General features: G+C 35.8%; 1 protein-coding gene across 3 annotated transcripts in view; it reads right to left on the bottom strand.

Annotated features, from left to right (window-relative positions):
* LRBA (LPS responsive beige-like anchor protein) overlaps nt 1-17,151 on the bottom strand; it is a 777,374-nt gene that overhangs the window by 21,689 nt on the left and 738,534 nt on the right. For all 3 annotated transcript variants that reach the window (XM_055405330.2, XM_055405331.2, XM_088827977.1), the window contains exons 52-53: nt 16,562-16,717; nt 9,907-10,074 (exon numbers count right to left, since the gene is read on the bottom strand). In XM_055405330.2, coding sequence (XP_055261305.2) covers nt 9,907-10,074; nt 16,562-16,717 — 324 coding nt within the window. The remainder of the gene's footprint in view (nt 1-9,906; nt 10,075-16,561; nt 16,718-17,151) is intronic.

Below are 17,151 nucleotides of genomic sequence, written 5' to 3'. Positions count from 1 at the left end.
TGCCAACCAAGGTCCGTCTAGTCAAGGCTATGTTTTTTCCCGTGGTCATGTATGGATGTGAGAGTTGGACTGTGAAGAAAGCTGATCGCCGAAGAATTGATGCTTTTGAACTGTGGTGCTGGAGAAGACTCTTGAGAGTCCCTTGGACTGCAAGGAGATCCAACCAGTCCATTCTAAAGGAGATCAACCCTGGGTGTTCACTGGAAGGTCTGATGCTGAAGCTGAAACTCCAATACTTTGGCCACCTCATGCGACGAGTTGACTCACTGGAAAAGACTCTGATGCTGGGAGGGATTGGGGGTGGGAGGAGAAGGGGATGACAGAGAATGAGATGGCTGGATGGCATCACCAACTCGATGGACATGAGTTTGAGTGAACTCTGGGAGTTGGTGATGGACAGGGAGGCCTGGCGTGCTGTGATTCATGGGGTCGCAAAGGGTCGGACACGACTGAGAGATTGAACCGACTGAACTGAACTGATGTAAGTGCTGAAGCTGTGCCTAGCATGGAGGGAGCACTCAATAAACACCAGCTACCAGCAGCAGAATGATGCATATTTTCACCCTCTGTTGCACACACTTTTTATAGCAAAAGTATAATATCTGATCCTGTGACACATAAATACTAATTAGAAATAGTTCTTATTACTATTTCTCCTGTCAGGGAGGAAAATATTGAACAGGAGAAATCATAGTCTGCCTTAGAAAGCAGACTATGATTTCTCCTGTTCCTCTTTTTCTTAGATTTTCCAACCTTCTCTAACAATCCATTTAATTCTGATATAGTCAGAGCATGGAGCTGAGAGCAGGAAGGGAAGGTACATTACAATAACTAGGTATTTTCCTACCCAGTAAAATATATTTATTGTCTCTGATTATCAAAATAATATATGCTCATTATAAAGCATTCATATAATTTAGTAAATTATGAAGAAGAAAATGAAGAAATGCCTCTAAGTTCCACTACCTAAAATGACCACTGGTTACATTTACCAGTTATTATTTCAGACTTTTTCTAGCCTAGACAGCATATTAAAAAGCAGAGACATCACTCTGACAACAAAGGTCCATATAGTCAGAGCTGTGGTTTTCCCAGTGGTCATATATGGATGTGAGAGCTGGGCCATAAAGAAGACTGAGCACCGAAGAACTGATGCTTTTGAACTGGGGTGCTGGAGAAGACTCTTGAGAGTCCCTCATACAACAAGGGGATCAAACCAGTTGATCCTAAAGGAAATCAACCCTGAATATTCACTGGAAGGACTGATGCTGAAACTGAAGCTCCAATACTCTGGCCACTTGACGCTATGAGCCGACTCCTTAGAAAAGACCCTGATGCTGGGAAAGGTTGAGGGCAGGAGGAGAAGGGGACAACAGACAATGAGATGGTTGGATGACATCGCTGACTCAATGGACATGAGTTTGAGCAGACTCTGGGAGATGGTGAAGGGCAGGGAAGCCTGGTGTGCTTCAGTCCATGGCATCGTGAAGAGCTGCATATGACTGAGCAACTGAACAACAGCAATACACAGTATACAAAGTATACACTTACCGACACAAATACTTAGACTATATCTTATTATATATGTGGTTTGGTGATCTCTTATGCTTACCAATTCAGAGAGCGTATACTTTCATGTCAATATAATAATCATAATACATTAATGGCTACATAGTCTTCCATCATGTGGACATATCAAACTTTACTTAACTTGTGTACTTCTTTTATCCTAGTTTTCTGAGACTTTTCACTTGCCAATTCCCCACAGACAGGCTTGTCTTTGGCTCTAATTCTTTGATAGCTTCTGTAGTTGCATATATGTGTCTGGAAATATTAACATTATAAAACTCTGCCTCCAAAAAGAATGTAGATACTTAGAAAAGTTGTTGAAATCTTATCCATATTTGTTGATGTTTAATATTATGATTCTTAGAAATACGAAAACGAAAATGGGTAACTATTTTGTCTATCTATCCTAAATATCCAAGTCACGTAAGATTCTTTGTAATTTGTCCTCCTTAACATTTTTAACATTTGTTAAAGATACATAAGTAAGGCATTAGTGAAAAGTACAGGGGATTTTCACACCTTTAGCAATTTGAAACACCTGGATTTGACACCAAAAGCAAAGACAACAAAAACCAAAAATAAACAAGTGAGATTACATCAAGCTAAAAACCTCTGGACAGCAAAGGAAACCACCAACCAAATGGAAAGGCAACAGATGGAATGAGGGAAAGTATCTACAGATCATAATACCTGAAAAAGGGTTAATATCCAAAAAACATAAAGAATTCACATAACTCAATATCAAGAGAACAATCTAACTTAAAAATGGACAGAGGATCTGAATAGACTTTTTTTTTAAACAAAGAATACATACAAAAAAAGAATACATACAGATGGCTAAGAAGTACAGAAAAGGGTAACTCAACATCACTTATCACCAGGGAAATACAAACCACAATGAGATACCCTCACATCTGCTAGACTGGCTTTATGAAAAGGACAAGAAATAACAAGCTTTGATAAGAAAGTGGAGAAAGGGGAGTCCTTCTATACTATTGGTAGGAGTGTAAATTGGTACAAACACTATACAAAACAGTATACAGTTTCCTCAAAAAAGTGAATATAACTACCACGTGATCCAGCATGTTCACTTCTAGGAATAAAGGAAAACTCTGACTCGAGAAGATACCTGCACCCCATGTTCACTGCAACATTATTCACAATGGCCAAGACATGGACACAGCCTAAGTATCCACTGATGGATGAATGGACAGACGAAAGGCTACACACACACACACACACACACACACACACACACACACACAGTGGAATATTAGTCATAAAAAATAAGGGAAGCCTGCCACTTGTGGCAATATGGATAGACTTTAAGGGCATTATGGTAAGTAAAATAACTCAGACAAAGACAAATACTTTATGATCTCATTTACGTGTAGAATTTAAAAACAAAGAACACTAACTTCAAAGATACAGAGAAGAGACTGCCAGAGGTGGCTGCCAAAGGTGGAGAGTGGGCAAAATGGGCAACAGTGGTCTAGAGGCACAAACTGACTTACAAAATGAGCAAGGCTTGGGAATTTAATGTAGAGGATGGTGAATATAGTTAATAATCATGCTCAGTCACTCAGTTGTGTCCAACTCTTTTTGACGCGATGGACTGTAGCCTGCCGGGCTCCTGTGTCTATGCGATTTTTCAGGCAAGAACACTGGAGTGGATTGCCATTTCCTCCACCAGGGGGATCTTCCCGACCCAGGAATGGAACTCACATCTCCTCTGACTCTGCACTGGCAGGCAGCTTCTCTTCCACTGAGCCACCTGGGAAACCCACTTAATAACACTGTATTGTATATCTGGAAGTTGCTGAGACAGCGGATCTTAAAAGTTCTCACATTGGAAAAAACAATGTAACTGTGTGGTGATGGATGTTATTTAGACATTGTGGTGATCCTTTGCAATTATATAAATATCAAATCATGATGTTGTATATCTGAAACGCATGTAATGTTAGATGACAATTATATCTCAATTAAAAAAAACAAACTTCCTGACCCTGCTCACCCTAAGGAAATATAAAGCATTCTCTCAGTTGCAGAAAGTTGTAAGCTATGAGAATAAAAGCTAAAAAGTTCAAGAGTCATGAAGACCTGAGCCATGAGAGGCAGAAGGAATTCTAAGGATTTTTTTTCCCTGTGTAATTTGCTGTATGACTCAGGGAACTCAAACCAGGGTTCTGTACCAACCCAGAGGGAGTGGGAAGGAGTGGGAGGTAGGAGGGAGGTTCAAGAGGGACGGGACATATGTATGTCTATGACTGATTCATGTTGATGTGTGGCAGAAACTAATACAACACTGTAAAGCAATTATCCTTCAATTAAAAATAAATAATTTAATAGTAAATAAAAGCAACAAAACAAAACCCACTTCAAATCCAAGATACAAAGTTTGACCAAACCCATCTGAATGTGAAAAAAATTACTTTAAAAACAGGGCAACTGTAAAAGAAATCATCAGGGATGTTTACTACCTAATTTCATATAAAAGCAGGTCTCTGTTCATGAATTCTCAGGACTATCTAAAGCACAATGTCAGATATATATGCACAAAGATGTCGTATAATTTCTCTAAAGAAGCAAACTCTTTGAAAGTCAATCTAATATGTTGTTCCAGGAGGTCTTCATTAACCATATACTTAGCAGTTCTACAATAATATACATCCCCCATTCAACATTCTAAAAGCAGAAGACTCCTGACTTTAGCCTTAAAAAAGGAAGAGGGGAAGAAGTAGCTTGAAACTTCAGAGTACATTCGGTCTCAGTTAAATGAAAGAAGACATATTTACAGTTTCCTCTGAGAGCCTACACTTCACTGACTATAGAGAATTTGTAGCTTCTAACAAGTGGGTAATTCCCGCCATTGTTTGAAATTAAATTTCCTATCTGAGCATAAAGTATTAGACAATTTTCTTTGGTGTTGGTCTATTAAAGTGTTCATATGAAGATACCCAGTTCCAATTTGAGGGGATAAATCATCTGTTCTTCTGTTCTCATATTTTTATGGCAAGAACCCATGGGTTGAATGGTATAGTCATTTTTTTCTGCAACTAAACAAGGTAAATAAATGTGATATATTGGCACATCAGCCCACCACTCTGCATATGGTGCACATTAAGGCTGTATTCATTTGCCATATGAATATAATTCCTTCTACCACATCTACTATTAGTTACAAGCAGTAAATACAGAGTTGTTTTGCTGGAATGGGAGGGCCTGCATTACATCATGGGGCACCAAACATCCTGGCCCTTCTGGAGAATTTCATAGACATAGCTTTAATGTCACCTGAACTTGAACACTGCCAACATATTGCTTCAAACCATGCTTGATGAATTCTTCAAGGAAAAAGGGGAAACACAGGGCAATCTTAGTGTAAGTGCAATAGCGCAAACCACAAGGAATGTTCCTGATGAGATATATATGGAAGAAACCATGTTCTAGACAAAGAATCAGGTTGAGTCATATCCCAGATATAAAAAAAAAAACCGTTTCAAACACTGCTTTCATAGTAGCCGTGAACATAAGGAGACTAAAGTTAAAATATCATCCAAACAATTTCCTCCAACTGTAGCCTACTGAAGACCTGTGATTAATAAGAGTTCTTCTCATGACAAACTGTGATGCTTTGTTTCATTAGGTATATATTGTGCTTACTTTTTCCTTAAACAAAATATTGATTATAACAGTCCAAATCCAGGTTAGTGCAGGGAAAAAGAAGAAAGAATGTTATTTCTTTTACAAACTCATACAATTCAACACAGATGTACATATCTTGACATTTGTGAACCATAAATACTACACCACAGGCAATTAAAAACAAAGTACACCTGTTTTAACAAGTACTGATTTTCAGAGCTGGCAAGCCCCCCAATGTGTCCAGCAGATGGCGCTCTAGGACGCCTACTTCTTGTGTAACATCCACCTATATTCTGGCAAGACAAAGAATAAGGATTTATCAGTAGCTTCAGTAAAGCATAGTAGGCTTTATTATGAAAAGAACATAATTCCTAAATATGTATGCAAAAATATACATATGCATTAGCATACATGCACAGAGACAACCAGTAAATAAGTCCCACCTGGACATATTGTGATACCACTTTTCTTAAAAGACTTGATGAGTAGTCTATGTATATCAGTGGTATTTATGGTTACATGGCAAGATCATTCTAAATTCATTAAAAAAAAATTTAGAATGCCTTAAAGTTAGAATTCATTTTTAATTATATCAGGGATGTCTCATTAGGGTGATACTAGCAAAATTAACAACAGTAGGATTTACGGTAATGACTTAAGTGATTGATGAGAGTGTAACAAAATGAAGTTTTCGACAGAGAAAAAGCAGGGCAGCCATGGCATACAGTACTTTAAAAAACAGCTCTGTGGTCTGTTAGTGCTAGCCTTATGGTTAATAAAACCTTCTTTCTAATTAATGGTGCTGAAATATTCTTAACAGAATCTTGTTATGAAAAAAACTTTTTTTTCCTTCAAGCAGACGCCATTCCTATAAAGGAGAAAGCTGATATAGATTAGCATGTCTGATTGCAAAGAAGGAAAAAAATGCCACCTTTCAATCAAATCAAAAACAGAATGTGAGAATGGAAAACTACTTTACTGAAATACTATGCACACCACCTAGGCAACACCTCACAGTCAGCGACTGTTTGTTTCTAAAGCGATTCAACTGTGACTTCAAAAAAAAATTACTCAGGTACCTAAAAATGCTTAATAAGCACTTACATTTAGATGCTTAATGAGAATTTGATTTTAAGTTTATGATCTAATACAATACAAAAACGGTGAATAACTCTTCTGTGAATTTTCATTTTGATTACAAGATCATTTTAAAGTTTAAAGTATTTAAATGCCACTTGAATGCATCAGGGAACATTTTCTTCAAAATCTGGAAATGTACAGTCTGGATAGCATTATTGTGAAGGAAAAATGAGTATTCCAGGAAAGCATTTTGGTGGACAAAATCCAGTTTTGAACACAAAGGGTACGAGGGCAAAGAGAGATATGCTTTCATGCAGAAAACATCTTTTTTTGAAATGTTCTTGGTTAATTTTATTTAAAAAATCCACAACTAAATGGAATCCTATCAATTTTTTTTCTCATTAAGAAAACTGCATTCCACAGGAGATAACTATCACAAGACAATAGAGTCAAAAATGAAAAACTATCTGTCACACAGGAAAACAAGGCTTTTTGCTATATAACCTAGTCAGATTTCATAAAACATGTGCATCCTTTCAAAAGCCTTATGTTATACTATATGCAGGTTTTATCCATTCTGAATTAGCATGATTTTGCCTGAGCAATGTGCTTATTAATACTGGATAACATGATAAAAAAAAAAGACTAATAAAGCTATCAGCTTTACATCCAGCACTAACATTAGATTTGTAGGTAATGCCATAGGCTTATGGCACTAGCAAGTAAAATTACTAGCTTATTCTTATGATTTTTGAAATAAGTAAGTTACATGCTTGGATGAGACCTATAAAATGCAGGAAAGGCGATAGTTTCATTTTTTTTTTTTTAAATAACCCATTTTCTTTCCAAGCAAGAGAAAAGTCTAAATTCAAAACTTTAAGTTGAGGCACTGTATGTACCTACAGACCACGTCAGAGTTATCTATATAAAAGCCCAGCTATTTCTTAAACACCAATTACATTTCATCTAAGAGATACAACACAGAAGCAAGCATAATCTAAAACTCTTCATCTGAAAATCTGTGACTTCAGCGGCTGCATTGTGGAGCCATCAATGAGCCACAGGCTTAAAAAATCTGAACCAGCTTGCATGAGTGCTTAAAACAGCTCACACGCGGTACAAATGTCTTTGTTTTTGTTTGTCATTTTCTTTTGAAAAGCTTACACAGGTTTATTCATGTTTCCATTCTAATATGTGGAAATTCTCATTATATGAGAAAGTGCCTATTTGTCTTTTCCCCAGATTCACCCTTCAAAGTTAAAGCAAAATTCAGTTGGGACATCAGACATTACAAAAGGACCCAAAAGGATGAGGTTCACAGTGAGAAAGGTAATTTAACTTATCAAGAGTCATTCCAATTATCTAAAATTTTTATTAGATGTGCTGTTAAGTTATTCTTTTATTTTTTTTCCTTTCATTACCAGCATTACCAGGAGTTAATGTCCACCATACTGCAGACAATGAGAGGGTAGAGATGAAGTGCTTTATGAAAAATATAACATTATAATATTTACTCTAATACCAGCTAGATGGTTGTTCATGTGATGATTTATTTGCTCTGAAGCATTCTGTGCTTCTGATAACACCTTAAGTCAGTTATTACCGTTGCTTTCATTTTACAGACAAGACAGCACAGCAAAGCATAGAACTTAGCTTTGTCTTACTCTAAACTCCAGGATTTGGTCAGTCCTACTTGATTCATTTTTATAATGTCATGCATAAAAAATCATCTTTAGATTGATTTATAAGGTATTTAAATATATATATTTATCCTTTCTAGAAAAACTGAATATTTCTAAAATACATTTTATTTTAAAATACACTTAAATTTCTGAAATGTAACAACAACTACACATTAAGTGTAGCTAGAAAGTCTTTAGCTACTTTTCAAAATACCCATTAGTAATGACACAGAGAACATGGTTAGGTCAAGGAAGTAAAAAAAAAAAAAAAGAACAAAATGTTTTTTCATTTGGATTGCTACATGTGCATGAAACATCTCACACTATTTTAAAGCAAAGTTCTTCCTAAGTATTTTCACATAAATAACAAAATAGTATGCTTATTGTCTATGTCAAATCTAGGTTTGTCTGAGACAGTTTCGTGAATCTCAATAACTGAGTTTACAGAAAAAGGGAAAAGGAAATTGAAAGGAGTCACTCATCTTAACAGGCCAGAAAGGAGGAAGGAGCAGAATACAAGGCGCCATAAAGAGAAGAACGTGAAGTACTTCTCAAAAGAATGTGAAAAACAAAATCCCCTGAGGTTTACAAATTTAAAATTATTACTTTAATTACATTTAAAACGGAGATGTTGTGTAAATACGTGAAACACACACATGTACACACTAACCTCCCTATATAGACACACACACTAAAGTTGCTCTGACTACTATTACCCACAGCATCAAAGTCTTAAAGTTACTTTTCACGCTGAATTTGTGTAGGGAATTATCCATGTTTTGATTAAAATAAGAAATACATATTAGAGGTTCATAAAATAAAAACTTTGATTCACCATCACACCAAACATAATACATACCAAGCAGAAACAGTGTTGGTAAAAATACTTTGCAGATACTTCTTTTAGAACTGTACTGGCTCTTGAGTAAATTTCTTAAAAAGGTTTCACTTTCATACAAATAATATACATTTAATAAGCACAGCTTTAACAAGTCAATTCAAAATAGGATGGACTTAAACATATTCAGGCTGTTTTATAATTTGGGACTGAGTGACAGAAGTAAGTACCATAGTATTCAGGTGATCAGCAATAACGTGATCCTTCCTTAGCCAAATAAATTGCAACTTGCTTTAAATTAAGAAACTGTAAATATTTAAGAGCAGTTAAAATGCTCTACCTATGAAATAAAAAATATAATGCTATTCTTGCAGGATCTCTTCAGTGTTGTCATAATCATTTTAATTAAATTCTCATTTTTCAGGTGGTCCCTTTAATTGTTTTTTCCTACTTCTTAATGTGTTTTTCTAAAGCCATTTCTTTTCTGCAGCTGTGTGCGATTGGTTTTAATGGTAGCTGCTTCCTTTTTTGCCTTCTGTGAATTACAATTTTAAATGGTTACACATTTTTTGTTTTACTGCCTTCAGCATAGTTTCATAAAGATGTTTAAGGCTGTTGGTGAACATTTTCATTTCCCATCTGAGAAACCAACAGCCAATTTGAATATTCCATATTGGCCTTTTATGACCTGTTTTATCTTTTAATATGTAAATGAAAGCATATTTTTTCTAAAGACTGGTTTCCATGAAATTATAATTTTTTTTGCTCTTCAAAATAGGAATTCAATAAACAATATGTGATTGCTCTTTTACATTATATCTTATTGTTTGTGAATTAAACATTTCTATTTTATTTGGTGACAGTCATTTCTAATGAAGAACTAGCATTTTCAGGTAAGAATAACCAAACACATGAAAGTGAGATTTCATCCTAGAATTTGAATTATCATTGGTCACAAAATGTTAATAACAATATAATAAGAAATTAAAATTACTTGATACTTCAGTTTCACTTTCACCATGATGAAATAGGTAAAACTTCACTGCAAAATATATCACTTGTAAAAGTTTACTTATAAATTGTACTCACTGCCCGGGTTATCTCCAATACCACTGCTTTTTCCATTCCAGTACCAGAGCAGAAGGGTTGCGTCACGTGACCCTGACAGAATGTAGCAATTTCCCCCGATATATGACTCCGAACGAGTGAGGCAAGTGACGACGTCCCAATGGCCAAACACCACTTGGATCAATTTTCCTGAAACACAAAGCAAGTTTCTTTTAAACTGCTATTTAAAAAAACTGAAAAACTTTCCAGTGATTGTTTAACTTTTAAGAAGACAATGAAGTTGTATTAACTCATATTCTGGTAATTCAGATTTTATAATAACATTCGATCTGGTTCAACCTAAAAGTTTTCTTTGAATAATTAACGACAACAAAAAGAATCAATTGAACAGTGATAGTAACATTTTTGAAAGACATATGTTAAAACTATTTCAACTAATAATATTATTATACATAGCTCCTAGGAATTACAAATGAATTATGTCTACTGATTAAAGCAGACTCAGGAGAACCCTTATTTGGAACCATTTCAACAATTTATTAAGTTACTCTAAATGATTCAAAACAAAGCAAAACTCCATTGCCTTTCTGTAAGTACTCTATCATTCAGACTTCACTAATACAAACCTATCTCTGAATCAGTAAAGGCAATTTCTTTCTTCTTCTCTTCTCTGAAGTGACCCACACAAAGACAGTAGAAACCACATCCGAGCATTTCTGCTTTTCAAATCAGGGTTGCATGAGCTAAATTTTGATAAAAGGACTAAAATATTGTGACTGGAATTTGAGCTAGTGATTCTTTCTTTAATTGACTGAATGAGGAAAACTCCTGAGGAGAAGGGAAATTAAGATGACAGTTTCCCAGTACTGGCTGGGGAGGGGCACCCAGTAGACTTACCATGTATCTAGGATGTCAGGCGCAGGAGGAACTGCTCACATACCAGCGTCAGAAAAAAGTAAAGGTCCCACCTTTTAGGTTCTCTGTTTAATCAGACACGGTGTTTGTAACTCTTACAAACTTGTCTAAAGAATTAAATAGCTACAGCAGCTCTTCTACTCTACCCTGACCAGTTTCTAGCTAATGTTTCTGTCTGAAATGTCTACAGAATCTACAAATTAATGTGTACCTTCAATACTCAGCATGAATGCTTTTCTTTTTTCAAATAAGCATTTCGGTGGGGCCATAAAAAATACAATTCAGATGTTCAAGATAAAAACCATTAAGCTGGAAAAAAATTAGTATGCCTAAAAAGTTTATATGTTTAACTTGGAACAGATCAAGCTTAAGGTCTCAACTGAGTATTGGTATCTATATGCATTTAATTTTTCAAGATAATATAACTAAAAGTATTTCCATTAAATTTTTTACATTATTGATTTAAATAAACCCAAAGCACATTATAAAGTCTGCAAATTTAGAAATAAAATACTGCTTCATCCACATCAGATGGAAAGTCAAATACAGTGTTTTCCCTTGTACATAGTGTTCTAATAGTAACTTAAGACCAGATTCATATCATTCTCAAACTGCAAAACTGATAAAGTACACTTTTGTCTCCTATGGAAAAAGACTCTAGTCAAAGCAGGTATTTTAACAATAAGTGTTAAAAATGTTCACTTCTGGATTTCTCCAAACTTTTAAATTAACACCAGAATGTTTCATTTTAAAAATTAACTTTATCAATAAAGAATATGATAAGAACTCAAGACTTTCTAGAATTTAAAAAATGGAAAAGAAAAAGAAAACTAAATATTAAAAATATAATAATTTTTTTAAAATCATTTCCAGTTTATATGAAGGACAAAGTAGAGAGGTTTAGTAGTAAAATGGTTGGAGTTAGATTAGAGGGAAGACCTAACTAAGGATGAGACAAAAGGTAGCTGAATGTACTCTTACTACAAATTAGAAAGTGACAGTCTCTCAGTTGTGTCAGACTCTGTAACCCCATGGACTGCAGGCCACCAGGCTAACCTGCGCATGGGATTCTCCAGATAAGAATACTGGAGTGGGTAGCCATTCCCTTCTCCAGAGGATCTTCCTGACCCAGCAGACAGATTCTTTACCATCTGAGCCATCAGGAAAGAAGTACTAATTAGAAAAGTGAAAGCTAAATCATGAGTTTTAACTACTGAAAATACTGAACATCCCATAATGTGATAATGTTTTTGATCACAGAGTATGTACAGTGACTTCTGCCTCAGCCTATACTAAATGCTGAGAGCATGTCAACTAAACGAGTGATTTAAATAGGTTATTTAGGGTAGAATTATTTAAGATTTGACAACCATCAATTCAGTGGGCTGTAGAAGTGAAGATGAGCAACGTAATACATCTAGGTATGTGAGGTGTGTGGCCTAAACAGAAAACCCAAATGCTCCATGCACACCAGGGGGCTGCGAAACTATCTGCTTGGTAACCTGCTTAGTTTCCAGCTAGTGAGAACAAAGGGGGAAGTTTTAGCTGTAAAAGTGGGATGGATTACAAAGACTGTCAGAATTTCTCAAGATACATAATAATCTGTTACTTCTCATCAATTAAGTCATCATTCTATGTCTACAATGTCACTGCTAGGAAAATGTATACTCAGACTGTGGTTTCTTTTTTAATTAAAATTTCCTAGTGTCTTAATTTTTGCCCCTAAAAGTTATCACAATTATTTTTCATTCAACAAACATTTACTGAGCACCGACCAAGCGCCGAGCATTAGATCTTCCTACTTGTATATAGTGGTAAACGGAGAAATGGTTCCTGCCCTCATTAAACAAACAGAGAGACATGGAACTGTGACTAGTGTTAACTGCGAGAAAAGAGAGAGGAGCGCTGAGCAAACAGGAGAGAACAAACTTAGACTGGGCACCAGCGGAGACTGAGACGAGGGGGTGACAGCTATCTACATCTAAAGAGTCTCATGCTTTAGTATAAATTAACTTCATTCTCCACAATTTATACTTTGGGCTCAACTCTGGAAAACATTTTTTTTCAGTTTGCTTTTTCCTGTCTGGCAGCGTTCCTCAGCAATATTTGTTATTGCTATGAGGTGGAGGTTCACTCCTCCTAAATAAATCACAGCATATAAATACCTGCTGTTCTTTTTGGTAAATTATTTTCTGATAATCTCATAAGTGTTCCTCAAGCTTTATTTTTTGTTTCCTTTAATACCAGTCCACCTCTCCACACACTAATATCAAATATTACCACAAGCACTAGAATATCCTTTTTTTGACAGAACAAATTTTCTAGTTAATGTTTTATTTGACAGCTGTGCTACAAATAAAAAAAAAAAAAATTCAAGCTCAGGACTCCGCACCACTGAATCTAAAATGTGGCCTGAAAATAATTCCTACTGCCGAGGGAAGGTTTTATTGTTGCCTCTGCTGCTCTGGTTGTGTCTTGAAAACATGATTTATGTTTAAAGAATTTCCTGCTACAACCATGTTTCTCTCTACCCCCACCTCCCCACCCCGCCAAATCTAATAAGAGAAGGATTTTTTTTTTTTTTGGCTTATGTGCCAAAATATAATTGAATTCAACACTTGTGATAGCTCTGCTATTATATATTATTGATCATACAATTTTTTTTGCTAAACTTCTCTGCTAAATTTAGGGGAAAACATTTAATATTCCTATCATCATGAAGACACTAACACATTTAAAATTTAAATAATTTTAAATAAAATTTGCATCAGAGTTTGTATATATTAAGAAAGGTATCAGAATTATCATATGAGATTTTTTTCAAAGCTTTCCTGGAAAGTATAAATATTTTTGGTATACGTGTGCAGTCCCCCTGAAATGAAGTTTAAAATAAGACCACTTTCTTATGAAAGTGTTATATACACACATGCACTTGTGCACATTTTAAAAAACAATAAAGGAGAAGGCTTTTGGAAAGAGCGAAAGGAATGTCATCTAGTTTATTAAGTCTAAAGTAACATGGCAGACATTCTAGGAACCTAGATTTTAAATAGGTAACACTTGTATGAGATAAAATGGAATAATCACAAAGATGCCACATCTGAGGTCAGAAGACCTCCAATGCCCAGGTCTAGCACCATTACCTATGCAAATTTCAACAAGTTACTTAACTTTTTCAAACCTTGGTTTCATCATTGAAAAAATGGGCCTAAGGACACCCATTCGATTTCCTAAGGTTACTGTGAGGCTGACACAATATCATGTATGAGAAAGAAGATATTTCATAAATTCTAGAGAACTGTGTGACTATAAAAATTACTTTTAGTATTATATAAAAGTGAGGTTAGCTTTGGGGGTGGTGGTTTAGCTGCTAAGTTGTGTCTGACTCTTGCAACCCCATGGACTGTAGCCTGCCAGGACATGAGATTCTCTAGGCAAGAATACTGGAGTGGGTTGCCATTTCCTTCTCCAGGAGATCTTCCTGACCCAGGAATCAAACCTGGGTCTCTTGAATTGCAGGCAGATTCTTTACCAACTGAGCTACAGGGAAGCCTCAAGGTTAGCTTTTACTTTACAAAGGTTAACGTAAAAGGTTAAAGAGGTTAGCTTTAATTTACAAACATCAATATTCAGTGTCTTTAAGATGATATAAAATGTCAACAAACTCAAAAAGGCTCAAATGTCGAAACCAAAGATTGACATAATATATGATCCCATTTTAGGACATTCCGGAAAAGGCACAATTATAGAGATGAAAAGTATATCAGCAATTCTGAAGAGGCTGAGGTAAGGGAAGGAACTGACTAACAACGGGCAACCCAAGGAGTTTCTGGGGATTTTCTGCTGCTCTGCGTCCTAACTGTGGGGGTGGTTACATCACTGGATATAATGCCCCAAGACTAAGGAAACTAAAAACAAAATAAGGAATTGTACTGGATGTAAACTGAAAGATAATTTTCAATGTATAAAAAACAATATGAATCTAAAAGAATGTTTAAGAAAACCTTGTGATAGGATGTAACAATTTTAATCTGAAAGTTTGTGAAGAAGGGAGCATAGTTTGAGGTCACTAAGGTTGTCATTACCATAAGAGTGAAAGAAGAGGTTAAAATTTAAACTTGAATAGTAAGCCAGAGAAAATTTATTATAATAATAAATAATTTTAGGAAAACTTGTCAATCTCCAATGCATTTTTAAAGAATTCCAGAGGAGTTTTAGGTTGAACAGTAATTAACATCATAGACCTAAACATCTAGTAAAAGCCCAAGTAATCAGGAAGACTTGAATGACATTTTCTTTCTGAACCTACCTCCAGGATAAAGAAGTAAATTATAAAAATATTAGGTCATTGATTCCCTGAAATAAAAATTAAACGAGATCATGTCTAAAACCAACTTCTAGGGTTTATTCTATACACAGTACATATTCAACTATTTTCCCCTACTCTCCCATTGTTAGGTTATAATACAATCATGAAAATGTAGCTAGGACAAACTCCCTGAATACCCAAGAATTAATTTTTTAATATACTATACTTACTAAGGTAGGAGTATGGACTCATACATTGTATAGAGATTGTACATTGTATACACATTGTATAGAGATTACTAACATGACTGAAAGAGGATTTGCTGTGAAACAGTTAATTAATTAGAAACTTCAGTTTAAAAAATTTCCTATCCCCAGAACATTTAATCAATATAATTATTTGTAGATCCTTGTTTAGTTGAACTATTTACCTCCATGGTATTTAAGTTCTAATGCATTACTACCTAGTTTTAATTATTTTAAATATACAACTACATATTCAGTATACGTTTATGTCATCCTCTAACAGTTTCTCAAGGAGAAGGCAATGGCAAGCCACTCCAGTGCTCTTGTCTGGAAAATCCCATGGATGGAGGAACCTGGTGGGCTGCAGTCCGTGGGGTCGCTGAGGGTCGGACACGACTGAACCACTTCACTTTCACTTTTCACTTTCACACACTGGAGAAGGAAATGGCAACCCACTCCAGTGTTCTTGCCTGGAGAATCCCAGGGACGGGGGAGCCTGGTGGGCTTCCGTCTATGGGGTCACACAGAGTCGGACACGACTGAAGTGACTTAGCAGCAGCAGCAGCAGCAGCAGCAACAGTTTCTCAAATACTTTAAAGAGACTCCATTAAATTTTTCAATGTTCACAATTGCCTATATGCAAAAATATATAACCATTCATTGGACTGGATATCCTATGATAATAGTGGTTTGAGTTTGGTTAGTCCCTTAGAGAGCTGCATGCAAATGAGTAAGGAGTCAGCGACCATCCTTCATGATGGTGAAGGTTTCAGCAAGAGTCAGTGGAACTGGGTGGAGGCAAGACAGCCACTCACAGGAAACACACTTAGAATTTCCAGGGGGGAAAAATAACCTTTAAATAATAATAAAGTGGGGAAGTACACCTGTAAGTGTGCACACTTGCCATCTGATTATGCATGGACATGTACATATGGGATTTACACACCAGGATATGCTTTCAAAATAAATCATTCACTTGTAAGTATGAAGCTTGGGAGACAAACCTACCAAAACCTGCCCCTTTAAAAACATTCTGAAGTTAACTTATTAATGGATTATAGAGTAGATTACTACTTGAAGGGGAAAACTGTATTTTACACATTTTAGAATTCTGTAACTCTCACAGGGGAGATGAGAAAGCCTCTTAAGCCTCTTACTGACACTTGTTGTAAACTTGAGTTCACTGATAAAGAAATGAGGAGGTTACCTGTGTCCGTAGAATAGACGCGGAAACTCTTATCCCAGAAGCCACACAGGAGGATGTAGCGGTTGTCTGACGTGATGACAAAACACTGGGAATGGACTTGAATGCTTTGGTCTAAGAGGTCAGTGATTTGCCTCCTGTGCATTCCTGTATTGCTGGCTATGAGAACAGAGGGGAAAAAAAAGCCTATAAACCCACATGGGCAAAGAAATCCCATAATTTGTCATGCTGGGGGCTGGGGCCAAGGGAGGAGAGACAACACATTCCAGGATAAGAACATTTGATCTTTAATTTTAAATATAATAATATTTGAAAAACCACAGGAAAACACAATCCGATTCTTGGAAGAATGAGGGTAGCCAACTTCAACAGCTCGGTAAGAAATTCTGCCTAGAGGAAAGAAACAATAATACACTACAATTTTAAAATACGTAGTATACAATTCTCAGAACATGCTATCTAGCTCTCGGGCAGGACCAAACTACATTAGAATCGCCAGATTGCATCACAGTTAGGTTTGTGTTTCTGACAATCTCATTACATCTATTGTCATGAGAATGGATTCATGTTGTGACAATCTATTACCTCTAACT

The sequence above is a fragment of the Moschus berezovskii genome, chromosome 19 (genome assembly GCF_049115385.1).
Source record: "Moschus berezovskii isolate FMDL1 chromosome 19, NW_MosBer_1.0, whole genome shotgun sequence".
Taxonomy (NCBI): Eukaryota; Metazoa; Chordata; class Mammalia; order Artiodactyla; family Moschidae; genus Moschus; species Moschus berezovskii.
This window is presented reverse-complemented; position numbering and strand designations above follow the sequence as displayed.